At 52.7% G+C, this 25,620-nt stretch overlaps 3 protein-coding genes and 1 long non-coding RNA gene across 6 annotated transcripts in view; 2 read left to right on the plus strand and 2 right to left on the minus strand.

Moving 5' to 3' along the window:
- Nucleotides 1-20,662, plus strand: part of ACSF2 (acyl-CoA synthetase family member 2) — a 36,405-nt gene extending 15,743 nt beyond the window's left edge. The window contains exons 11-16 of one of the 2 annotated variants that reach the window (XM_041486600.1): nt 17,972-18,079; nt 18,187-18,338; nt 18,774-18,915; nt 19,992-20,102; nt 20,257-20,325; nt 20,417-20,659. In XM_041486600.1, coding sequence (XP_041342534.1) covers nt 17,972-18,079; nt 18,187-18,338; nt 18,774-18,915; nt 19,992-20,102; nt 20,257-20,325; nt 20,417-20,467 — 633 coding nt within the window. In that variant the 3' untranslated portion in view covers nt 20,468-20,659. Of the gene's footprint in view, nt 1-17,971; nt 18,080-18,186; nt 18,339-18,773; nt 18,916-19,991; nt 20,103-20,256; nt 20,326-20,416 lie in introns of both variants that reach the window. The other variant, XM_041486601.1, reaches the window with a different exon arrangement.
- On the minus strand, nt 521-9,167 carry CHAD (chondroadherin). Its single transcript, XM_041486602.1, has 4 exons — nt 8,235-9,167; nt 4,423-4,586; nt 3,667-3,812; nt 521-1,466 (listed from the first exon to the last, which is right to left on the minus strand). The coding sequence occupies exons 1-3, from the start codon at nt 9,105-9,107 to the stop codon at nt 3,671-3,673; spliced, it is 1,179 nt and encodes a 392-aa protein (XP_041342536.1). The 5' UTR covers nt 9,108-9,167; the 3' UTR covers nt 521-1,466; nt 3,667-3,670.
- A 379-nt stretch (nt 20,663-21,041) lies between the features above and the next one.
- LOC121363859 lies at nt 21,042-22,808 on the minus strand. Its single transcript, XR_005956790.1, has 3 exons — nt 22,728-22,808; nt 22,224-22,344; nt 21,042-21,500 (listed from the first exon to the last, which is right to left on the minus strand). It is a non-coding gene; the product is annotated as an uncharacterized LOC121363859 (long non-coding RNA).
- A 110-nt stretch (nt 22,809-22,918) lies between these two features.
- RSAD1 (radical S-adenosyl methionine domain containing 1) lies at nt 22,919-25,620 on the plus strand. Of its 2 annotated transcripts, XM_041486587.1 has the most exons (9): nt 22,919-23,057; nt 23,455-23,588; nt 23,666-23,870; nt 23,969-24,334; nt 24,426-24,489; nt 24,578-24,725; nt 24,796-24,850; nt 25,252-25,355; nt 25,431-25,620. In XM_041486587.1, the coding sequence occupies exons 1-9, from the start codon at nt 22,923-22,925 to the stop codon at nt 25,600-25,602; spliced, it is 1,383 nt and encodes a 460-aa protein (XP_041342521.1). In that variant the 5' UTR covers nt 22,919-22,922; the 3' UTR covers nt 25,603-25,620. The 2 variants fall into 2 exon arrangements, with proteins under 2 accessions (XP_041342521.1, XP_041342522.1); XM_041486588.1 differs by lacking the exon at nt 25,252-25,355.

The raw sequence follows: 25,620 nt of genomic DNA on the forward strand, positions 1-25,620 counted from the left end.
CCAAGGCTGAGGAAGCAGCCAGTGGTGATGGGTAAACACGTGGGTCTGGGAGTCAGATTAGGCTGTTGCTGTTGGCAGACCCCGAGTGCACCAGCAGTAGGGTTTTACAGGGACAGCTCAGTGCTCTGCCACACACCAGGGGAATCCAGGGCATCCGTCCTGAAGCTGTCTTGGATGCAGCCAGGTTTTTTTCCTGGATATGGTGCTCTTAATGCTGAGCTGGAAACACTAGGGTTGGTGCTGCTGCTTGAGCTCTGTCAGGTGACAGCTACCTATTTTTATAGTAAACTTGAGTTTGGCCTCACAAAATATTTTCAAGCATTACTGTGAGAGCCCAGGACTCATTAGGTGTCACATGTTCCTGTTTTGTAGCAAGAGAAATAATAAAACCCTCCCAAACAGTTGCTCTGCCCATGGGATAAAGAGGATTAAGTCTATATTTGTGCCACTGGTCTCATGTTACTCCTGATCCCTCCAGCCCTCAGACAGACACACAGAGACTTGTTGATTTCATCTTTGCAGCAAGAGCTTTATACAGAAGATGTACATAAGAAAATATACAATTTGATTTCTATATAGGAGGCAGAGGAGTTTTCACCCTCTTAAAGGTAATTTACACTGTTACAGAGGAATAAATAGACATATATTTATATAACTCTTCAGGATTAAAAAACGTAGTTGAATTGCAACTGTGGCATTGAGATAGGTGTGACAATAAACCATAGTCATCCTGGTATCCTGCTAGATCCTCTGGAATAGGGGTAGGAAGGAGAGGAGGGGTGCCTGAGCCAACTGCACCATGCACACCTTCTCCTCTTGGACATCTTGGTGACCCCACCAAGTGGGAGGGAAATCCAATCTTCAGCTGGCTCCAGTTTGGGAGGTTCCCAAATCCCTTAAAGGACTTCTGGCCAATTTTGGGAGATTGCTGCCTCAGGGCCACTGGCTCTTGGTCACTGCTTCACCTGTCCCCTCAGCCCTGGCCTGCAGGGATCCCCTCTGTGGGAAGGCAGGGGAGTCTCTTGGCATGGGTTGAGACCAATTTTCCTTGTCAAGCAGCTGGGGGGAGGGATGCTCCCACCCTCCCGTTTGCTCCCTCTTCTCTGGAATGGGAGAGACAGCACCCAGCTGGTTGATCAGGTGTGTGGGTTATGTTTCTTCTGGGAAAGATGGCTGTGTTTTACCGGCAGGATCTAGCTTAGCTTGTCTTAGTATGGTCATGCATAGTTTAGTTTGTAAAAAGGCCTCTTTTAAAATACATAGATGTCGGAAAAGATTGAGAAGGTGGATTCCATCCTTGTGATCAGCAGAGAAGCAGGGATTCAGAGGAGGCTGCAGGTGTTCATATATATCAGAAGTGCCTCCTGACAGGGAGGAGAAGCTCAAGGAAGGACTCAGAAGTCAGTAGTTTTCTGATGGTTGGAGTGACCGGTCACCAGGACAGGCCATACTGGAGCCTGCTAGCGCTAAAAAAGAGAGAAGACCACACCTTTAAGGGGATTTTTCCAGCAGAGCAGTAAACTTGTAACATTTGTCTATTATTAAATCATTAGATGAAGCCCATACTTGAAGAGTTTGGAGTCAAGGAGCTGTTACAGGTTCCCACAGCAGAGGAAATGGGTTAGTCCTATCTCTGAGCTACTCTGCCAACTCTCTGTGTAACTCCTGATGATCTTACCCAAAGTGCTGATGGTCAAGGAACACCTTATTGGCAAAGGAAGGAAACCCAGAGTGAAATTTTTGAGAGTAGTGGACTCTTTTGATGCCCTGATTCTGAAAATCCAGGGCAGGAGTAGTCTTCTTAGGAACTACCAAGCAGCTTTTCATCTTAAATGCAGCCAGTGACCCAAGTCAGTCCTCATACCTGACCCCTGTATGTGACAGCTGCCTGGCTCTCAAAAGGTACATGATGAAATCAGAGGTGCTTTCATAAAATTCATGCTCACCACACTGGGGTGGGTTTGTGTACCTGCATTCGGGCACTGACACCTGAAGGCACTGAGCTTTGTCTTCTGCAAGACTGCAATAATTCCTATTTCATTAGCATTTGTAAACTTGTTTGAAGGAGCTGGATGAAAAGTGCTACAGAAAAAAAACCCAGGTATTTTTGTCATGGTTTTCTTACTCTCACCATGGAGGAGTGAACTGGTATTGAGTTCAGGCAGGGAAAGAAGATTAAGAAGGGTCAGACCTGTAAATAAACTATGTTTAAGTGGTTTAGAAAAGTGAAGTTTTTCCGTGCTTAGAGCAGAACTTTTCCTGCTCTGTGTGGAATGACTGGTATTTCCATCTCTAATCCATAAAACCCTCTGGCACTATGAGAGAAATAACCACTTTAGAAAGGCACAGAGCAGCTGGCATAATCCCTGACATTTTGGTCATGAATTTCCTTTCTCCACCCTGATGTGCATATCCTTAGTGAAGTGGGGATCAAAAGGCCATACCATGGCACAATGCCCACCTCTCTTCACACAATGCAGTGCAGGATCACTGCACTTTCCTTAACAAATGAGCAAAGGTCCCTTCCCCAAGAGCTTACAAACTTGCAGGCTCGTTTAAAGTCCTCTGGAATCTGTACAAACTCCAGACCTATTTCTGGGTTGGGAAAAAGTAAAATGCTTGGGGTGGAGTGATGACAGTTGTGGCTTTTTTGCTCCTCTGCAGGCTGAACTTAATACCCCTGGTAGTTTCCAGCTGTGGAAGGTGTCTGTGTGATCAGTTTTCACAGTTGGTGTTTGCCTTGGGAGCTGTCAGCAAAAGTTCATCTCTGGAGGGGAAGGCAGCCTGGTCTCTGAATCACCTCCTGGCTCAGGACACCTCACCCAAAGAATATTTGCTGTCTTGAGCCTCCCTCTGTTGGGATACTCATTTGAGGGCAACAACCATTGTTTTTAAATACCTGACTGTCTTGGAGGGAATTGTAGTTGTGGAAAGGGAAGTGCTGGGTCAAGAGCTGCTCCTTATGAAAGATATCTACTTTCCTATGGGCTGGGCAGGACTTCCCAGCAACACCCTGTCCTGGATTTCACACCACACCTGGAGGACCTTTACAGGGCAAAGGGCTGAGCATCTCCAGTTGGTTAGAAAAGTAAAGCTTGTGTGGTCCCAGCTCAGGGTAGGAGTTGGCTAAATCCACCCTTGTTTTGATATATATTTATCCCTTTTGCATAACAATTACACCTTGACTTGATGTGGGGCTTTGGTGTTAGGACAGGGTGCATGTCACCATAGTGCCTGAAGCATGATTGAGGCTTAAACCCTGTTACAGTGTAGGGCTTTTGGTTTTTTTCCTAATGTACAGTGGTTGCTGCAAAAAGAGATTACATTTTTTCCCATGTGGCAATGGAAGGTCTGAAGATTTCAAAATTATTCTGTGTGTATTTTCAGAATCCTTACTTCTCTATTTCATATTTATTTACATGTTTTGCCCTTAATTTCTGCCCCAGGCCTGTCTTTAGCCCTATGTTTTTTTTCACAGAGTTGACTGATGCTACAGGCAGGTCCTCTGCTCTGGGAGCTCATGGAGCCAGGCAATGGCACAGCTCTGAGCAGAGACATCTGTGCGCGGATGGATGAGCTGCTGTGAGCCAAACCCTGCTGGCATTTAAGACTGGTGCCACCAGAGGTGCTGGGGCTGATGTTGCCACTAAAAGGGAACCATCTTACCTGTTTAATGGCGGCTCCCCTTCCTGGACCTCTTGGTGGGCAGCTTGCAGGAGCGGAGGGCCGGGGTGTCCCTGATGGGCTGTCCCCGGTGCTGCACTGGTGTGGAGCAGCTGTCCTCAGCACGGGTGCGGTTGCCTTTCAGCCACCTGTGACACGGGGAGGAAGGAAGAGAGGAGCTCGAAACAGGGGCAAACTGTGGGCATCAGAGGGCAGGGTGGGGAGAGGGCCGCCGGGTGTGACAGCAGTGACAGTGACAGCAGTGACAGTGACAGCAGTGACAGTGACAGCAGTGACAGTGACAGCAGTGACAGTGACAGCAGTGACAGTGACAGCAGTGACAGTGACAGCAGTGACTGTGATAGCAGTGACAGCAGTGACAGTGACAGCAGTGACAGTGACAGCAGTGACAGCAGTGACAGCAGTGACTGTGGCAGCAGTGTCCTGGCCCAGCCCGGGGAGCCCCAGGGAGCGCAGGTGTGACAACAGTGACAGTGACAGCAGTGCCAGCAGTGACAGCGACAGCAGTGACAGCAGTGCCAGCAGTGACTGTGGCAGCAGTGCCAGCAGTGACTGTGGCAGCAGTGCCAGCAGTGACTGTGGCAGCAGTGCCAGCAGTGACTGTGGCAGCAGTGACAGTGACAGCAGTGACAGTGTCCTGGCCCAGCCCGGGGAGCCCCAGGGAGCACGGGTGTGACAGCAGTGACTGTGGCAGCAGTGACAGTGTCCTGGCCCAGCGCGGGTGTGGCGGTGCCGTACTTGCGCAGAGGTGCCAGCTGGCAGCTGCAGTGCCAGGGGTTCCTGGAGATGGTCAGCGTCTCCAGTTTGTCGAAAGGGAAGTTTCGGGGCAGTTGGGTGAGCCGGTTGTTCTCCACGTGGGCCGTTTTCAGCGCGGTCACACCAGCAAACGCGTTGTCTGCAAACTGAAGCACAAAGGTTTCTGGTGAGGAGCGTGGAGTTGGGGAATGGGGACTGCAAACCTGGCAGCCTCTGTTCCAGACTTTGAGCGGCATAAGAACGAGGCACTGGGACTGTTGCCTAGAGGAGTTTTGAGTGTGCTATCCCTGGAAGTGCTCAAGGCCAGGTTGGACAGGGCTTGGAGCAACCTGGTGTCCTTGCCCACGTCAGGGGGCTTGGAAAGGAATGATCTTTAATGCCCATTCCAATCCAGGCTATTCTGTCATTCTGTGAAGCATGGAGAGAGCAAGAGAAGAAGCTGTGAACAGGGAGCTGGCTTGCTAGATGCTCTATACCCTTGAGAGGCAGCAGGATGGTGGGCTCATGGTTGATGGAGTCTCCTGCAGGGAGAGCTACATCCCAAATCCATGTGGAGTTGCCTTTGCAGCCACATCCCTAAATACATTGAAGTCTGGCAACCCTTTTTATTTTTGAGCCAAAATTCTTCATTCTAAATGAAGATATATTCTGGTATATTCCTTTCTAAGGCTGGAAATCCTCCCAAGGCCTGTTGCCTTGCCTGGAGCGACTGAAAGAGGAGTGTTTGTGGCCTCTGAAGGGGCTGTAGACTTTGGCAGTGCCTGGGGGCTCTGAGTGGAAATTTACACTTGGCATTTGAGCAATGTAGAAATACAGGCAGGTTTCCAGCCCTCAGCCTCCTCCATTTTTTCTCATTTCCAGTGGGTTTTTTTGCAAGGGATGCTGTAAAATCTGTGCTTTCTTGGTTGACAGGGAGGCTTTAAGGTAGAGCCTCCCTTAAGAAAGCTGTCAAAAAGCAAGAGAGGCTGTAGACCTGACTCTGCAGCCCTCTCCTCTCTTCCCTGAGGCCTCATCCCTGACGTTTTTCAGCCCATGGTTACTCAAGTTGGAAAGCTGTTGAAAGCAAACCTCTCAACAGGAACTTCCTTGGCAGTGATGGATTGGGGACGGGATCCCTGACAAAGCACAAAGCTCTTCTTAGCTATGACAAACCATTTCTCCCCCTCTCATAGTGGGGAGAAAGCTTACTCTAAAGGTTGGAGGGGACACTCACTAGGAATTCCCAAAGCCCCAGGGGCTGTGCTCCCATTTCTGAAAAGAACCTTGCACTTCTCATGGACCATCGGCATGTGCTCATGCTCTCTAAGCTGAAAAGCTTGACAGAGGAAATGCACTATTTTAAGCTGTGAACTTTTGTCATCTTCCAAATGAAGCGTTGCTGGATGGGATTAGAGCTTAGCTAGGAGACTCCCAGATCCTTGTAGCTGCTGGACAGTCAGCATTGCTGGTCTTCTCCTTCCAAAAGTGGGCTGACCTCAGGAGGCTGGGCTGTGCTGATAGTGGAGCTGCTCTGAGGGATGCTGGCACGCTGTGCAGAGGGGCGGGAGGGCTGGACAGTGGTGTTACTGTCTCAGCTGCTCATTCCTCTCCCAGCCCCATGAGAAGAGTTCACATCTGCTGCTGACAGCTACAGAGCCCTGCCAGACCGTTTGTTTGGGAAGAAAAGGGTGGTTTTTATCCCTTGTTTAGATGGAGGATTACTGCTGTTAAGTTATTTTACACTGAATACACAGACAGGGGTGCCTGTCTCGTGTTGAGGTACAAGGAGGGTCGTGGCCTGTGCAACACAGCCCTGTGGGTCTGGGATGCTGGGGAGAAATGGGAGCTCTGTGCTGGAGCCTGAGCTCCAGCTTTTGCTCAGGCTCTTCCTTTTGCTCAGATGTAATTTAGGCTGGAGTAGAATTGCATGGGTTTATGCTTGATCAGCTCAAAAATCTTGCAGCCATGCAGGGAAGAGCTAAGGACAGCACGTTTGTGAAGGAGAAGGGCTGCAGCAAAGTGCCAGCAGCACTCAGAGCATTTGGTGGTGATTTCCTGGATCACGCGGCCTCTGTGATTAGATGTCTCTTGGCAGTGCAAAGTTCACACGTGGGCTGTTTGGGTATGGGGCCTTTGAGGATTCGAAGGAAAAATGAGCTGGAAACTTTGTATTTGCAAGCCCTAAAACTGCAGAAGCCACCCCTGTGAGTGCTGAGCCCATAAACTGATGTCCTGTTGGGCTGCTGGGGAGGAAAGGAGGCACTGGCTGCACAAGAGCCTTTTAAGTTCCTATCCACAGGTGGTCACTGTAAAAAAAAAGAAAAAGTCCTTTTTGCTGGCTAGAATTGTCAACCATTGCTTCTTGGTCAAACCAAGGATGCTTGTTTTCCTGGAACACCCCAAAATCTAATTTCTTCAACATGTAACTTGGAACTCTGATATCTCTAGCTGGTACAACATTATGCTACAATACTTGACTGAAAGTGCCTTAGAACTGGGTCTACAGAAGTGCTGTCACAGAATATCTAAGGTCTTGCCTAGTAAGGTCAATAGATCCTTTTCAAGTGTTAAGTTTGCTCAGTCCCATACTGGAGAGGTTAATGCTCAGAGTGGACAAGGGCTTAAATACTGAAGTTATTACTGAACTGGTTTGCTTAGTGTTGTTCTGCACCTGAACAAGCTGTAATTCCAGTTTTTGAGCTTTTTGGAATTCTATCTCCCTTTGAAAACTCTGGTTTTATGCCTTTCTTGTAGCTTTCAATGTGATCTGCTCATCACTGTGAGACTGTCTGAGTTCTGAAGAAATTCTCTTTTCCATCACATCTTCCTGCATGTGGTGGGTGTTGCTTTGCTGTGCAGGCCCAGCCTGGCTCACCTGGATTCTCTTTGGGCTTCCTGGCAAAGCATCATCCCAGGGAGAACTGTTCTGTTCTGCCTGCAGCTCCCTCTCTTTCCAGCCATGGGGGATTCACCCAGGACATCCGGCTGCATCAGGATGCTGTGCTGGGTTCTGCAGCACTGCCTGGCTTTTCAAAGGTCCTAATACAAGTGATTCCCTGAGTGTGATACTCCTGCCTGTGGGTCCTGCTTTCTCACAGAAAAAGGAGGGGGTTGTTTTGCCCTTCAGAATACCTGAATGTCCCTCCTCCCCTCCAGTGGGAACAGGGCTCCTTTGTAAGATGCTGCGAGAGTTCCTTTTGGGAGAGCATCAATAAACAAACCTTTCTTTGTAACGTGTCAGGCTGGGAGGCAGTGGGGAGGTGAAGGTCTGTACCCCTACCTGTCTGCAAGGCAGGGGTAAGGAACCAGGCTGTTCACTGCCCCTCCAAGGAGTCTCCCTCTCCTGACCTACAGCAGGTATCTGGGCTGAGCAGAGGAGGCAGAGCAGTTCAGCTCTCAAGGTGGAAGTGCCCTCCACTATGAGGGACATGCTCATCTCTCATCCCTCACCTTGTTTGTGTGAGTATGGAAGGTTCCTAATTGTCCTGGAGCATCCCAGATACCTTTCTCAGTGTCCAGTCTCACTTCCAGCTTGGGAGTGAATGCACTGCCTTGCATCCATCCAGAGGGCTTAATCAGCTCCAGATAGTTTTGTTTTGCATAAATAACTCAACAGAGGGGTGGGGTGTGCTCTCTCATCCCTCGCTTGAGCCACATCAGGGTGTAGTCAGTGCCTTGCTGCCTGCAGAGCCTACAGACCTGCATCTCCCCTCTCCTGTGTAAGGGAGGGTCAGAAAACAAAGGGTTTTGTAAAGGGGAAGAAAAGCAAGCCCCATGTTTCTGATCTGGAGCAAGTGGAAGGAGAAGGGACTCACCTTCTTCAGTTTCATGTTGTCCAGGTGGAGTGTCTGCAGGTATCGCCCGAAGGACTGGAAGGCATTGTCGGGGATGACCTCAATTGGGTTATGAGAAAGTTTCAGTTCCTCCAGCACTCTCAGCTTACTCATTGCATTCACAGGGTAGCTGCTCAGCTGGTTCTTGTCCAGGTGGAGGACAGCAAGGTTTTCTACATCCTCCATGGCCCCAGGTAGGAGGTTGGTGAGGGAGTTGTCAGAGAGGAAGAGCCAGCGCAGATCTTTAGCCCCACTGAAGACCCCTGGTTTCAGCTCCTGGATTTTATTGCTGCCCAAGTGCAGGATGAAGAGGTTGACAAGAGGGGAGAGGAGCCCTTTGGATAGGTCTGGGATCTTGTTCTTGTCCAGGTATAGGTAGGTGAGATCAGAGAGATCATCAAAGGCTCCTGGCTTTATGACACTGATCTGGTTGTCGGTGAGATAGAGGTACACCAGGCTCTTGAGCCCCCGGAAGGCTCCGCTGGAGATCTCCTTGATCCGAGAGCTCTGGAGGTGCAGGGACACCAGCTTTTTCATGTCACGGAAGCCGTTGGTCGGCAGGATGGGGAAGTTGTTCCTCTGCAGGTTGAGAAGCCGTGTCTGCTCAGGCACTTTGGGGATCTTCTTCAGCCCCACGTTGTCACAGATGACGTGCTGCAGGTCTCCGCCGTGGCAGTGGCAGCTGGGGGGACATGCCTGCATGGTGGAGACGAGACATGCCAGCAGGCTGAGGACACTGAGGAGGAAGCCTGACCCATTCATGGTCAGATCTGGAATTAAGTGTGGTGGGAAGAGAAGCGGGAGGAGGAGAGCGACGGGTGGGAGAGAGAGAGAGAGTAACCGGGTTTGCAGCATACTGAACACAGCCCTATTTATAATGTTATTAAAAAGCAAAATCCCTTCCCACAAACCACAGGCAGCAGCCAGTTGGAAACAACTGGCTTTGGGAACTTACTGTGAGCTTAACCCCTTGGCACCAGGCAGAGGAGTGTCCACGGCCCTTCCTGGCCCTGCTGCTGAGCGATGTGCAGGAGTAGTTTTCATCTCTGGAGGAAAATGGGAGGCAAATACCCAGGAAGAACCAATGCAGACCGGCTCTGTGGAGAAACTCTCTGGTCCCTGCTGAGCAGGGCCCAGATTCATCTGGGGGAAAACAGCCTGCTTTGGTTGAACAGCGTAGCAGGGAGCACTGCTGAGCTGCACAGCCACCTCCTGCTGGAGCTTCCAGCAGATTCTGAGGTTCTGTTTAGCCTCGGCTGGTTTGGGGAGAAGCACCTGGTCTTGTTCTCACAGAGGGGTGTTCCTGGTGGGGGGGGTGGGTGCCTTTTTTCACTGATTCAAGAGGGGTTTGCCTCAACAGGGATTGGAGAAAGTGGGAGTACAATGGGGTCATGCCGAAGGCCAACAGCGCAGCAGTTGCTCTTGCAATGCAAAATTTTGAGAGAGCTGGCCAAGAAAGGGAGTGCAAAGACAGTCTTAATTTCTGCTGTGTCTTTTCTTATGAACAGTTGAGGATGATATGGTCATGGCCAGGATACCTGGTGCCTGCCAACAAGGGATGGGGCAGCATCAGAGCCTGCAGGGAAGTGGTGGGACACAGGCTGGTGCATATGAAATGCCAGGCACTGGTGTGGAGATAGGTGGCAGTGCCTGTGGCTCTCGAGGCAGAGCTGTGGAAAGGGAAAAGCATTGGCATTGGTAAAGGGATGGAGGGGTTAGAAGAACAAAAGAGTCACTGCTGGAGCTGGGAGTGGCATCTGCCTTGGCTCCTGTCTTAGGGTAGCAGTGGCAAAGGTGAATTAACACCACAAGGGATGTCCCCTGCTCTCCCAATAAAGAAGGCTAAAGCAAAGCAGTTAAAAGCCCCAGCGCCTGCTTCTGTGAGTGTGAAGAGAGAGATCCAGGGGTTGCAGGGTGGGGTTTGGAATTGGAACATTTTGAACTGATTTCCAGCCAGTTCCTGGCTGCAGCAAACAGCTGAGAGCTGAGCATATAACTGTGAGCTTGTTGAGATTTCTGCTCCTGAGGCTGGCTGCAGAGCCCTAGTGGAGCCTGTGCCGAGGCGAGACGGGCTCAAGAAAGGGAGGAAATCCAAGGGCTGACTTAGGACACAGACGGACTTATTCACTGAGATTTCTGGGTTTTTCCATTGTTGCAGAGAGGAATCTGCTGGCGCCGCCGAGCGTGCTCTGGGCCGTGTTATGCAAATGGCCTGGCAGCCCTGCTCTGGTCAGCAGCTGTCAGTCTGAGCAGTGTTTGCACTGCAGGACTAATTTGGGGGAGAAAATAGGCTTCTGGGGTGAGAATGTGGTTCTGGTGAGCCTGTGGCCAAACGATGATGTCATGTGGGACCGTGGTGCAAACCAGGCCATCTCAGGCTTTCAGTGTTTGTCAGCCCTGAGCTGTGATGCTGTGGAGCAGCTCACCTCAGCACCAAGAGCTTCTCACCTCTGGAGAGATGCTCTGACCTTGAGAGCTCCATGCTTCTGCTGGAGGGACCTCCTGGTTACTGTGGGATTTAAAACTCTTTGATCAAAACCATGGTATTTTGGCTTATGCCTGGTTCAGTAGGCACCACAATGGTCATGCACATACTTTTCTCTCTGGAGAAGCTCTTTGAGTGCTTTGATCAGGACCTTTGAGACAGAGAAGCAAGAGATAGACAGAACCTTCTGTGTTTTCCTTCTTTGTCTCTTCAGTTTGCTGTTCCATGATTCTGATAGTGCTCCTGAGAGTGCTCTGCTCATAAAGCTCAGGCAGGGAGCTGGGGGAATGATTGGAAAAGAAAAAGTATTACCTTTAAAACATCATTTTCTATTTACTAATTTTATTTTTTCTCTCTGAGCAGGTTCAGCCACTTTAATTTTCACTGTAATAATTTGATTAACAATTCCTGCAGTTATATTATCCTGTGCAAGAGCAACTGGTGGGTGATATTTAAAACCCTGCCTGTTTCTGCTAGACACTGAATCTGGGGACTGAATCTGTGCTCCTTCGCTGAGAGTCTGGTACTTGGGTTTCCCGTCCCCTTGCAAAAAAGTCATCTAACAGCTTACTGCGTCTGCAGAGATTTTGGCCAGTGGGGGTCAGGTTGGAGCAAAAAGCTGGTGAGGCCTTGCAAACCCCATCCACAAATACATCCTACCCATATGTATTTCTGGAACAAGACCCTTTTCAAAGGTTAAACTGCTCAAACCTCAAACCTCTTTCTCTTTATTCCTCTCACTTCCATCCTTTTTCTGTTTGCTGGCTGAAACTGCAGATCTGGGGGGACAGAGACACTCTCCCTGCAGGGATGTGTGTGCTGTGGCTGGGGACACCAGTGAAGTGTATCTTCCTTGTGAAAATGCTGGGACATAGCTGCCACGATGCTGGTGTGAGGTGGGAAGCTGTCCCTGCTTCAGCACTCCTGCCAGTCCTGATCCTGAAGTATAGTTTAGGTTATTGTTGGTGCCACAGTGGAGTGGCAGGAGGGAAAAGGTGTCTGCTCCTCAGATCCATTTCTCCAGACTCAAATGGTGAATAAAAGGAAGTTATTTCCTTCAGTATTTTTTGATTTCCATGCCTCGGCAAGCACATTCCTGTGGTGGGAGCTGTTTGGCATCTGCCAGAGCTGGCACCTCTCCCCTGGCTCCAGGCTGTTTGTGTTTTGAGCTGCTCACTGGACGGCTCTGCTCTTCCCACACCGGGTTTTGCAGCCCTCAACTGGCCAGCAAATGTCCAGCCATCCTCAAAATCCTGCCTGGGTCCCACTCGTGGGTGGTTTGCAGTCTGCAGGTGACAATGGAGCAGTGTTGGTGTCCCTGTGCCGCAGTCAAGGGGAGCCGAGTCCTGGCCAGCTCCTGCCTCACACATCCCCTGGGACCAGCACTGCAAGGACATTGCAGGAGAGGCAGGATTATCCTGCCACCTCTCTTTCTTAATTGATTAACAGTTCTGCAAACATTCCTGGTGATTTGCAGATGCTGGGCTCCCCTCCTCTCCTTAGAGGCGTTGTGGGCTAAGCAAATGAATACAGTTTTTGAAGCAGTATAAACACAGATTTGGGGTGTTCCTTTGATGTTGCAGCTCTGACCTGGTTTGATACAATACTGGAGATAGGCTTTTCCATGTTTAATCTTTATTTTTATAAGCATGAACAATTCTGGCATATCAAGACAGCTCCATCATTAAAATAGTCCATTGCTCTTTTAAGCCTGATTCTGTAGCTTTTAGGGGCTCCAGATCTGGTTTCCCGTGACAGTGCAGACTTGCAGTCACCTTCCTGGAGTGACACCAGTGTAGCTGGCCTTGGGTGCTGCCCTCCTCATTTTGGCTGAAGGTGGGGCTCAGGCAGCATCTGGGGGTGTCCTGGAGTGTCCCAGCTCTTGTGGAGCTGAGCCCCTGGCACAGGGTGCTGGGTTGGGATAAGGTGGGAGAAGGTGCAAGTTCAGCAGTGTCCCCTGGATTTGTCCCAAGGGCAGAGTACACTCCAGTCAGTGTTTGAGGAGCTGTGGTGGGTGGGCAAAGGGGAGTCCCAGAGGCTTTCCTGGGTTCCCCTCTCTTCCAGGCAGCTTCTGTCCCAGCAGTAGCATCCAGGGCTCTGAGTTCAGACCTAAATTGCCATTTTTATTTTAAATTCTTGAAGAGTCCCAATCACTGCAGTGTGGGGGCTGCTTGTTGAGATGGAGGAGGTGATGGTGGGTCTACCTCCTTCCTTCTGATGGTTTTCTTCCACTGCAGCATGGCCTCCACCCATTGATCTGTTGCCAGTTTGGCTCCCCATTGATGTCCACCCACCCTTCCCTTCTGCTGATTCCAGCAGCTGCTGGATGAAGCTCTTGGCCTCTCCTGTGAAGCTCACCCAGCCCTTACAGCCTCTCCCAGCCCTGCTGTGTCCACCCTGTGAGGCACCAGATGTTCCCTAGCATCCCACTGCTCTGGCCAGGGCTCTTGTCCTGGTTTGCAGAGCCTTCTTCCTGTGTGGAGCACCACTGATCCATGCAAGACTTCTGACTTGCCCAAATGTTCCCCAAACATTAGACCCCTCTGTGCTCAAAATTGAAAATGGGCTCCATGTGGTGACAACATTTCTGCTTGTCCTTGGCCTCCCCATCCCACCCCACCTTGCTTTGGGGAGGACCTGATGAGTAGGTGGTTTCTGTAGCTGTGGAAATGGGATGTGAAAACATTTAAAATGTGTCATGGAAGCAACAAGATTCTGGACTTCCAGCCATGTGCTTTGTCGGAGCTGAGCTCTCCAAATCCATAGGGATGTTATCTTTGCCCCTGAATTTTTGCTGAGTTTCCTTGTCCAATAGCATCCCAATACCCCCACACCAGTGGTTTTCTACCTTCACGTGACACTTTGTACATTTCCTCTCACTTTTTCATGTTAATTTTCCCAAATGCATTGGCATCAGCACTAGGGAGGATGGAGTTAATTGCACAGCAAAGACCTTTTATCACACTGTGGATAAACCAGTAACTGCCCAGGCCTTTGCTGGCTGCCACTGGGCAGCACTTCTGCACTGCTGGCAGGAAGGGGAAAACACTTCCCAGCCTCAAGGCTTCTGCTTGGCCTGGAAAGAAGAGAGGCAACTTTAACTCAAGACCACGAGGAGCAGCTTGTCCTGCCTGGGCAATAGCAGGAGGTTCATTCCCAGTGCAGTCACAGCCTGGGAACACTGGGTTGTCCTTTTGGGCTCCTCCTGAGGCAAAGCCATTGCGTGCCACAGCACAAAGAAGGTGCTTTGGGCACCTAATATTTCTGGGATCTCTATTAAGCCTCATCCAAACTGGGACTGTCTGGTAGCTCTCTTGGTGGAGAGAGATGTCAGCAGGGTGGCTACCCTTGGAGATTTGTCCTGCAAGACTTGTTTGTTTGTGTCCTGATGTTTTTGACACAAAGATGGTACTGTTGCTGGGGAAGGAAATGAGATCTCAGTGCGACACAGGCTGGATGTGATCAGAAGTTGTTTTTTTTTTGCAGCAGCAAAGTTGACCTGAAGGTTCAGGAATATTCCAATACAATTTGGGGTAGTGGGATATCTCTAAAGCAAGGAAACACATGTCCCCAGGTGACAGAAAAGTTTAGGGTGATCTTGGCAATGAGCATCTGAGTGAGGGAAGGTTCTTGCTCATTGAGAATGATTTGGAGCTGGCTGTGATGGGAAGGGATGGGGTTGACTCAGGTGGAGATGTCCAAGACAGACGCACTCGGCACAGGTTTAGGGATAATTAGATCCATCCTGCATGTTACACTGACAGGGGTTCAAAGGGCCTCTTAGGGGTCCCTGAACACATCTCTTGGGTTGCCAGTCTGCTTTCTGTTGCTCATGATGCCCTCTTTGAAGTCTGAAAATCTCTATTATTTCACGGTCAATTTGCTGGGCTTTTTTCCAAGGCCAGTATTGTCTCCAGCAAAGCTCAGTTTCTGTAGCAAAGCTCAATTTCTGTAGGCTTTAGTTTGGCAGTTCAAGCCCTGCCATCATCATCCTCCAGCGTGGCACAACCGGAGGGTGGTGACGAGGAGTATGAAGATGCTCCCTGAGCAGTGCTCAGGCCCAGGGTAGGGTGTCCTCCAAGGAACTCCTGCCTTTCTGCAGCCCTGACCTTCTGCTCCAGTCCCACCCAGTATAACCCACTTGGGGTACTGGTGGTTAAAACCCCAGCCTTTTCATTACAGCCTTTCAGCAGCAGTTGAATGTGGAGGACACTGGGTGTTTTTATGGCTGTTGAATGCCAGGGAAAATCAAGGAGCAGAGGGCTGATGTGGCTTCTTCCAAGTTATGCAGTAAATAAGCAGCACAGTTGGGAAAAACCCAGGGTTTTTAGAGTCCCCACAGTCCCCACCAGATCAGCCTGCCTCGCAAATGTTTACTAAAGAGACTGGAGTCTGATTGTTTTTACTTTATTTTTAATTTTTAGACGCTTCCCTCTTCAGGCTGTTTTGCCTGTTCCACAGTGACCAGTATTTGAACAGCACTAGCAGGAAATGTTTGGGAAATGTGCTTTAAAAAACACAGTTCTGCTCAGATGTTCTTTTTATTCCTGGTTTATACAGAGGCTTGGGATTCACAAAGAATGAATCTCTTGTTGGTAGGAGCAAGTTAGGCAGCAGTTTGTTTTGGAGCTGTCTTTGTCATCACTGAGGGCAGGACTGATCTGGGTGTTGGGTGGTCACTTGTGGTCCTACAGTAAAAAAAGGCTTTGCAGTCAATTATATTTTGTATTCTTGTAGCTTCTCTTGAAGCCAAGGGCCCAAGCTGGAACCTTTGCCTCTGGAAAGCTCTGCTTTGACACCACATACAGCTCCAGTGGAAATTATGGAGCTGATGCTGAAATTATTGGGTGAGGTTTTCTGGACTGAATTATACCAGATGACAAGGCTGAATGATGTTAAGTGTCCCTTTGGGTCGTGAAGGCTAGGAATCTTCATGGATATCTCCAAGTTTAAATTGGTGTGTGGAGTTTTGTGGAAGTGTTGTTTCATTTCATCTGCTTCTGACAGTGGACAGCTTGGATGGTCCACGTGTCAGATAAGGGTTGGGAAGACAGCTGTGCTGGCACAAGCATTTGCTCCATCCCAGGAATACAGCTGTGGATAACCATCCTAAGAGGGAGACAACGTCTTGGAAAGATCTGGAGCAACATCCTACAGAGTGGTGTGCTGGTGCAGGCAGGAGAAGGCAGTAGGGGAAGGCAGTAATTGGGAGGCAGATGAGGGGCTGGAGGTTCAGACCTTGTGTTGCCCTCTGAGCCAGTTGGGAAGCCCATTTCTGAGAGTGTGAGGGTGTTTATGGGGACAAGCCACAGGCCAAGGCATCAATAGCTGGTGTTTGGGGTATAGGGCACAGTGCTAGGCATCTGGAGGAGCCTGGTGAACCACAGCACTCCCAGCATCATCCTGCCAGGGAGCTGCCTGCTCCTGCATCCAATTAAACTGCTGGAGCAACCCAGAGAGGCAGCAAGGATTGACTCAGGGCTTGGCTGGGATCCTGGGACCAACACTGCAATTCATCCAGCAGAGTAAAACAAAAAAACAAGGCACTGGGATTTTTAATAAGTGTTTTAAGTCTCGGATTTGGGTCTGGTCAGTCATTTGATCCAGCCACAGGATTTGTATTAGTGGGTGGGAGAGAAATCCAGTCTGAGCATGAGATGCTGTGGGTTTGCACCCAGCTGGGAAGTTGTCCTTGTGTCTGGAAGCAGAAGCCTATTCGCAGTCGCTCCTAGGGGGCTGCCAGGCTCCAAGCAGAGCAGTTTGCACCAGATGGTCCCTGCAGCATCCTGGAGAAGTTCTCCTCCAGATTCCTGAATAAAAGCATGCTCCAGCTTAGCTTCATGCTGACCCTGGTGCAGTCAACAAGAGCATCAGGCGTTGTGACAGCCTGTGCCCAACGTGAGCTCCTGCAGCAGCTCCAAGCAGTGGAAAGCGCCAAGTGCTCCAGTGTTATTGCACACAGTTGTACCCTGTACCAGTGTTGTGTTCAGCTCATCCACAATATTTTCATCCTGGTTCACATGCTTCATCATAGTCTTTTGCAAAGCTCCACATTAATTTGGGGCACAGGGCCTGGGCACCATGACCATGTAGGCACACCTGGGCATTTACTCTGAAGGAACTGACCAGATCTAGGTGCCAGGGCAGTTTGGGGATCAGAGCTGCTCACGTGTCAGTCTAGAAAACTGCAGGAGAAATGAGGAAGTACTTCCCACATCAGCCCTTTCACAGCCATGCTCTCCCAGCAAAGCAGCCACAGGTGACATTACTGGGATGACATTACTCTGAGTGGGTCAGAGACACCAGAGCAGTGCACCAGTAGCTCCCACTGCTGAAACACAGCTCCCAAGAGCTGGAGGTGTAGCAGCAATCCCAGCAATGGTGCTGTTGGTGCACCTAGGTGCTGCCTAGGGCACCTCCTGTGCAGCTCCTGCCGGCTCAGCGTGGCCACTGAGCTGGGCATAAAGCACTGGAATTTTCCTCTGAGGAGAAGTGACCTTCAGCTGAGGTGGCTCAGAGCCTGCCGTCGGGATTAGCTGTGAGGGAGGTTTAGCAGCAAGAAGCTTTTGTCCTGCTGTGAGGCTTTGGGTCTGTAAGGGCAGCTGTGCCAAGTGTTGAGCAGCCTCGTGATGCCCTTACAAGGATTACAGGGGCTGATGTCTGCAAAAGGATCTGCAGCAAGCAGCCGTGCTGCAGGACACACTGTCTCCCACAGAAGTCTGCTGCTAGCTCCAGGGTTTTTCCAAAATGATGTCCTATGTTCCCTGAGTTGTTAGAGTTGCAAGGTGAACTCAGTACCTTGGCTGCAAGGCACCAAGGCAAAGTCAGTGTCTGGTAGAGACGGTACAGGACAGGGCTTGGAGAAGCAAGGGTTGAAAAAGAGGATGGCAAACCCTGGAGTCCTCCAAGAATAGCAGTTAGGGTGTCAAAAGCACATGACATCCCAAGTGTTGTGGGTGATGGGGTCAGGAGTACTGTGAGGGAGGTGAAGAAGGCCATGGCAGGCAGGTGCAGTGATGCTTTATCTCCTGTTTCTCCAAGACTCTGGCAGAAGGGTCTGGAGGGCCCCATCCATAGCCAGCAGAGCAGGACTTACTGTCACCTGAGTGGCTTGGGAGAACATCCTCCTCACACCCACTCTCCCCTGCAGTCATGACCAGCTTTGTCTTTCCTGTGCCTGAAGCTGTGTGGTCCCCTTTCCCCTTGAGACACATTTCCTCTCCTGTGTTTGCAGGTTGCCTATGGGACCACAGAAAACAGCCCTGTCACCTTCATGGGGTTCCCCAATGACAGCATCGACCAGAAAACTGAGACAGTGGGATACATCATTCCCCACACAGAGGTGACCATGACCTTTCCCACGTGATCCAGGTGCTCTGCCAGCAGCAGACCTCACTCCATCCTCCCTGTCTGGTGCTGATGTCCAACTGAGCCCTTCTTCTCTTCCAGGCAAAAATTGAGGATCCAGAAACAGGGCAATCTGTGCCTCTGAACACTCCTGGGGAGCTTCAGATCCGTGGCTACTGCGTCATGCTGGGCTACTGGAATGACCCTGTCAAGACAAGTGAAGTGATCACTGCTGAGAGGTGGTACAAGACAGGGTGAGCCTGACAACTTCTCCCAGATGGTCCCACAGGGTGGCACTGGATGAGGATGCATGGGTGTGTATAGGAGTGCTTGGCTGGGATTTCCAAAGCAAAATGTCCCAGTTTATCCCTCTGATCTGTCTGTGACACTTCAGAACTGCTTTTAGCACAGAGCCCTTGGTGCTGAGTGTCCCTGCAGAGGGGATTGTCACTGGCCACTTGTGCCTGCAGGGATTGTGGGGGTACAGGGCAGGGCCAGCCATTGCCTCTCCCCTAAACCCTGGAGCTCGTGTGGATGCTGCCAGTTTCTGTAACAGGAGCTCTTTGATCTCTTCCATGTGCTCAGGTGGCATCTCAGCCATTATCCTGTGATACCACCCTGGCTGGGTGGGAGCATCAGCCATTCTTCCACCCAGCTGGGACAGGACTAGAAGGGTGTTCTCATTGCAGGGACATCGGGATCCTGAATGAGCATGGCTACTGTAAAATTATAGGGCGTTGCAAGGACATGATTATTCGGGGAGGAGAAAACATCTATCCAGCAGAACTTGAGCAGTTCCTCCACACCCATCCCAAGGTTGAGGAGGTCCAGGTGAGTGGGAGGAGGTGGGGTGGGTGAGAATCTCTTTTTGGGAATCCTGTACGTAAAGCTTCTGGGATTGCTGCTTGGAACCTGGTTGTCTTTCCCTGTTTTCAGCATCAAATTCCATGTAATATTGGTAAGCAAGGAGGGGGGAGAGGCTCATGGGATGGAAGGGGAATGGGGCATATGGATTGTGGCAACCCCCTTGTGTTCCAGCTGCATATCTGCAAAGTGCTTGTCATTCTTCAATTTTGAACTGCCTGTCCACTTCCATAACTCCCTCTGAAATTCTTACTCAGAAAGCAGTCTGGAAGGCCAGTTTTTAGTGATAATTGCTCAACTCTGACATCCAGGAAGACTCTTCCAACAAGCAAGCCCCTGGAGATGAGGAGTGAGACTTAGTTTAACTCCTTTGCAAGACAGCAAAGATTTCCAGGACTGAGCAGCTGCTCCCTGTCTGCTGGGATTGTTCTCCTTCAGGTTTTGTGCCAGACAAGTTTCCCCATAAATAAACTGCTTATTTAGTCAGAGTTCTGCCTGTGCCAGGCGATCATCTCTCTTTGGAATATTCCCAGTGCAGATGGGTTGCAAACCAGCCCTGTTTATGTGGTTTCTAGGGCTTTATGTCACTGCTCTGGACTCAAAAGGATCAACGTGTCTCTAGCAGTTGGAGATAGTGGTTCAAGGCAGGGAATGACAGTAGGATTCTTGTGGAATAGTGGGAGCAAACTTTGGAGAGAGCTCAGGCTTGGGAAGCCCATTTCCTGGTGTCACAGGCAGAGGCTCACTAAGATCTGTGATTATAAGGGTTTAAAATAATCCTTTAATTCAACCTCATCCCTCCCCTGCCATTCCATCTGGAGATCCCGAAGCACTCGTGGCAGCCTACCAAGTCTCCTTGTTGTTTGTGAAACCTCTTGCCCCATTTTTTTGGAAGCAGAGGGATGATGACAGGTCCATGTTGGATCTACAATGCTCCAGCACCTGTGGTATGGGGTCAGGAAACACACCGTGGGCCAGCACACAGACCCTGTGGGAGGCCAGGGACAGCCCCAAGGGTCACACTGTCCATCTGTCCTGACCAGGTGGTTGGTGTGAAGGATTCGAAGATGGGAGAAGAGATCTGTGCCTGCATCCGACTGCGGGCTGGGCAGGACTGCACCAAGGAAGAGATTAAAGCTTTCTGCAAAGGGAAGGTGGGTTCCCAGTCCTCAGTTTCCTTCCAGATCAGTACACCCAGTGGCTGCTGGGTGGATGAAAGCCCATGGATTTAGAGCGCTGCAGGACCCAGCCCTGGCAGTGCCAGGCTGTTCCTTTCAGGTGGTGTAGCCCTAGTTTTTCTCTTCCCAGATCTCGCATTTCAAGATCCCACGTTATGTTGTGTTTGTGAGCCAGTACCCACTCACTGTCTCAGGCAAGGTAAGAGGGGGCTGGGGCAGGGCAGGAACCCTGGCATTGTGTCCCAGCTCTTCTCTGAGTCTCTCTCCCTGCTCTCTTCCCTCTATTCCAGATTCAGAAATACAAGTTGAAGGAGCAGATGGAAAAGCACTTGCAGCTCTGAGATTGGGAAGACAGAGCAAAAAGCAGGATAAATCAGCCCCATTTCAGTCAGCTCTGAGTCTGGTTTTCACCTGTGCCTTGGGCCACGCCATGGAGACTTTCCCTGCCTGACATCAGGCGGATGGCACTTTTAGTCAATAAAACAAAGGGCCTTTCTTTTCCAGTTGGGCTTGTTTCTTTGCCAACAGAAATACTGTGGTGTGAGGAAGGGATGCTTATTTCTGGAATTTCGTTCAGTTCCTGAAAGACCTTATGAAGGTTTAAAAATGTTGTGTGTCTCTGAGCAGCTTGGCTGCAGCCATTTCACAGGAGTTGAACATGTGCTGGTGGGTATTTTACTAACACTCTTGAAGTCCAAATGCCCTGGCCTGGCTTCCCGGGATAGGTGATGCCTTTTCTCCTTGGATGTTGTGAGACTCCTGGGTCACTTAAGAGCAACTGAACTTGAAATGAGGGGCAGGGGTTTCAGAGAATGAGACTTTGCATTGGGGCTCTCTAAAACTAGCTGGGAAAGCTCACTCTGTTCCCACACCTTCCCCAGGTGTTTCCCAAAAAAAAAAAAACCTTCTCCAAGGTAGACATGGCTTTGTTTATTTTGTTGTTTTGGACAAGACAGAGAGTAAGGTTGTTGCAGAAATACCAAAATTCCTGTCCCATCGGCAGAGTGGAGTGTACCTGGGACAGCATTTTACGGGAGTTATTTGGTACCTCCCAACCATGAAACACTCCTGTGAGAAGAGGGATGGCAGAGCTCCTCTTTACCAGCAGAAGTGTCCCACCCCAGCTGGAAGGCAGATAATGTTGCTGCCCGTTCCCGCTGAGCTCCCGCTGTCTCCCTCCTGCTTCCTTCCCGAGCAGAGCTGAGGCTGGGCCCCCTCCATGCTGCGGCTTCCTCCAGCGGGTGGAGGGCAATGGTGCAGCAGGGAGAAAGAAGAAGCGTCAGCGAGGTCTCAGTCCTTCATCTCCCAGCTGGACTGTGGGCTCTACCCATGGAAGCAGACGGCGGGGCCATGTCCCCTGTCCACGTCTGCACTCTGGAAGACAAAAACATGGATGGTTTGTGTCAGACTCCTGTACACTGTCTTTGCAGCAATTCCTCTCCTGTTCCCACAGTACTCGTGGGGTTGGTTTCAGCACCAATCCTTGCACATTTCACTCAGGTCTCCTCCCTTCCCTGGTTACCTCTGTCACCTTCCTTCCTGAGGGAAGAACTGTTACCTGCCTGACAGCAACTGTAGTCAGGGACCTTGGGGACAAAGAGGGCCTCTGTGACTGATGTCTAGGGAAGGACTGTTTACCTTCTTCTGCTTCCCACAGCACTAACCCAGGTGCAGGACAGGCCTGCAGTGAGTGGAGCTTCTCCTCCCCTCCCTGATCAGTACTCCCACCCTTGGCACAACCCATGCCCTGCCCACAGGTGCCCCATGTACTCACTGTAGATGGGGAGCAGTGGATAGGAAGTGACAGTGCCACCAGCCCTGGCTGGTGAGGACAGACTAAGAAAGCCATGGGGTCCTGGTCACATCCAGCACAGGGGGAACAGTCCCTGCCACCCCACTCCTGCTCCTGTTCTGGGAGTGGGGCAGCACCATCCATGAGTATGAGCCCTGGCTGAGCCTGGTCCCAGGGAAGCCTTCCCTACCATCCCATGCCTTCTCCAGAGCACATCCAACCCTCGCCAGCCAGGACACCTTCCGCAGTACCCTCTGCCCCTTCCCAGCCCCTGGAATGATGCACCCCCGGCTGTAAATACTCACGGAAGAGGAGGAGGTAGCCGTTTTGTCTGCCAGGGCAGTCTCGGTGCGTGCAGTGCTCCAGGCTCGCTCTATGGCTTCTGCCCTGCCCGTGCCTGAGTTCCGCTCTTATAGTCCTCGCTGCCTGCTCGGAATTTCCCCGGAGAGGGAAGGTTACATCAGGGGTGGTTTACACCGAACTACACATTTCTGGCCTGGGAAAGGGAACCTGCATTCCCAGCTTTTGTCATGGGCATTTCAGAGTTCCTCGTTTCTATTAATAGTCACGAGGTTCGTCAGCTGCGGGCTTGCACGACCCTGAGTGGGGACAAGCCACCTTCCTCCGCCGAAACTCCGGAAAACCCTTCCCGGCCGCGAGGAGCAGGTCCCAAACCTCTTTCGGACCATGCGTGTGAGGAGGACACCGGGAGAGGACACCGGGGGAGGACACCGGGAGAGGACACTGGGGGAGGACACCGGGGGAGGACACTGGCCCTGGCATCCCCAGCACCGGGAGAGGACACTGACTCCTGCATTCCCGGCTCCGAGGGAGGACACTGCCCGCAGCACCCCCGTCATTCACAGCGAGCACCCCGCACACAGCCCCGTCGGGAGCGAAGGGCTTTGCCCCGATCCCTGCCCCGGGCCCCGCGCCCCGCCCCGGTCCCGCTCCCGGGGGCGGCGCCGCTCGGTGTCCGCGCGGGCGGGCGGTGCCGCGGGGCCATGGCGGCGGCGCGGGGCTGGCCGCGGAAGGTGGCGGCTGTCGCTGGGGCGCTGCCCGGCGGGGGAGGCCCGGGACGAGCACCGGGACCGGTCCCAGAAACGGCCGCCCCCGCCACAGCCGCGCTCTACGTGCACGTGAGCGGGGACACGGGAGGGACCCCGGGGCTTGCGGGGGTGCGGGGGAGTCACGGGTGTGCACACGTGGGGACACACGGGGGTCCTGGGGCTTGTACACCTTGAGGAGCACGAGGCTGGCGCGGGTGGAAGGTGGATGTGGCTCCTTGGGGCTCACATACACGTGGGTGCATGTGGGACACCGCGGCTTACACACATCGGGAAGCATTGGAACATGTCATGGGGCTAGAACTGAGGGGTCCCCGAGCCGTGCACATGAAGGGTCACACCTGTGGCTCGTGTGCCTTGTGGGGCATGTGGGGGGCACTGAGGTCCATGCACTGGGCTGGGGGTGTTCCCCCTCAAAACTGAGTGGCTGGGGGTGAGGGCATGGTCCCCACACGGCCCGTGCCCGCAGTGGCCCTACTGCCGCAAGCGCTGCTCCTACTGCAACTTCAACACGTTCGTGGTGCCGGCCGTGGACGAGGCGGCCGTGCGCGCCTGCCTGGTGCGGGAGGCACAGACCCTGCTCCGCCTCAGCCAGGTGCACAGGTGGGTGTTCGGGGTGGGCTCATGGAGTGCTGGGCCCTTCCGTGCCCACCTGCAGCTTCCCACCCTCTGCCCTACAGCGTCACCTCCGTCTTCTTCGGCGGGGGCACCCCCAGCCTGGCGAGCCCCGGCACTGTTGCGGCAGTGTTGGAGGCTGTGGCGGGGGCTGCCCACCTTCCTGCTGGTGCTGAGGTCACGCTGGAGGCCAACCCCAGCTCCACCAGCGCATCTGCCCTTGCCGGCTTCAGGGCAGCTGGGGTCAACCGCCTCTCCATCGGCGTCCAGGTGAGAGGGGCTCTCCCCTCCGCAGCCGCCGCAGCCCCCCGTGACCCCATTGTCACCCAGCCGCCCGTGACCCCATTGTCACCGTGCTCCCTCTGCAGTCGCTGGATGACGCCGAGCTGAGGATGCTGGGCCGGGAGCACACAGCGGCGGAGGCACGGAAGGCTGTGGAAGCAGCTCGGGGGCTCTTCCCTGGCCGAACCTCCATCGACCTCCTGTTTGGGTTGCCGGGACAGAGCCGGGACGCCTGGGCCGAGCGGCTGGAGGCGGCCCTGGGGCTCTGTGACGACCACATCTCCCTGTACCAGCTGACGCTGGAGCGGGGCACGGCGCTGGCAGCACAGGTCAGGGACGGGGCCCTGCCCGCACCCCCCCAGGATCTGCTGGCTGACATGTACCAGACTGCCCGGAATGTGCTGGTGGCCACCGGCTTCCGCCACTATGAGGTCTCCAATTTTGCACAGAAGGTGGGATGCCCCCCATGCTGTGTCCCGCAATGTTAGGCTGATCCCCCAGCAGGCTCAGCCGCTCTCCTCACCCCAGAACTCTTCCCCCCAGGGAGCCCTCAGCACCCACAACCTCTCGTACTGGCGGGCTGAGCAGTACATTGGTGTGGGGCCAGGTAAGGGGGTGATGGGGGGCCAGTGTGGGGGGGAACGTGTGGCCATGTGCCCTGTGAGCTCTGTTGTCCCCCTACCGGGCTGCTGCAGGGGCACATGGGCGCTTCGTGCTGCGGGGTGAGGGCGGCTGCCGCCGGGAAGCCCGTGTCCAGACCCTGGAGCCTGTCGCCTGGATGCGGGAGGTGCAGAGCCAGGGGCACGGCACCAGGAGTCGGGTGGTGCTGAGCCCGCTGGAGCAGTGAGTACTGGGGTCCCCCACCATGCCCCCTCCCTGTCTTGCTGCCCCACAGCTCTCTGTGTCCCCACAGGCTGGAGGAGCTGCTCACCCTGGGACTGCGCACGGATGAAGGCATCACACATGAGGTGAGGAGCCACCTGTGGGGACACCCCACATCGACCCAATGCTAATCATAGCATGGTTTGGATTGGGTGGTGCCTTAAAGCCCATCTCGTTCCACCTCCTGCCGTGGGCAGGGACATCTTCCACTAGAGCAGGCTGCTCTGAGACCTGTCAAACCTGGCCTTGAACATTTCTGGGGATGTGGCATCCACAGCTTCTCTGGGCAACCTGTGTCAGGGCCTCGCCACCCTCACAGGAGAATTTCTTCCCAATATCTAATCCAAATCTGCCCTTTCCATCCATCCCTTTTCCTGTCACTCCATTCCCTCTTCCAAAGCCCCTCTTCAGCTCTCCTGCAGCCCCTTTGGGCACTGGGATGCCGATTCCCCATCACTAACATCCTTCTCTTGCCCTGGGCACACAGCGCTGGGGGCACTTCTCCCCCCAGCTCAGCCTGCAGGCCGTGTTCGGGGAGCCGGGGGAGGCTCAGGCACTGCAGCAGCAGGGCTGGCTTGTCCTGGACAGTGGGTGAGCCCCGGGGAGCTGTGGGCAGGGCCGGGGGGCTCCCTGGGGCACCGGCTCTCACCATCGCCTCTTTCCCAGCGGCCTGCGGTGCACCTGGGCCGGCCTGGCCGTGCTGGACTCGCTGCTGCCCGACCTGCTCTGGCAGCTGCAGCGGCTGCTGGCCGCTGCCCAGGGCCCACCGAGGGGGACCCCGGCGGAGGAACGAGCAGGTGGCGGGGGCGCGAGGGCCACAATGGATAATAATGACTAATAAACCACAGGAGCAGTG

Source organism: Pyrgilauda ruficollis, unplaced genomic scaffold (assembly GCF_017590135.1).
Source record: "Pyrgilauda ruficollis isolate IOZ18807 unplaced genomic scaffold, ASM1759013v1 scaffold77, whole genome shotgun sequence".
In the NCBI taxonomy this organism is placed as follows: Eukaryota; Metazoa; Chordata; class Aves; order Passeriformes; family Passeridae; genus Pyrgilauda; species Pyrgilauda ruficollis.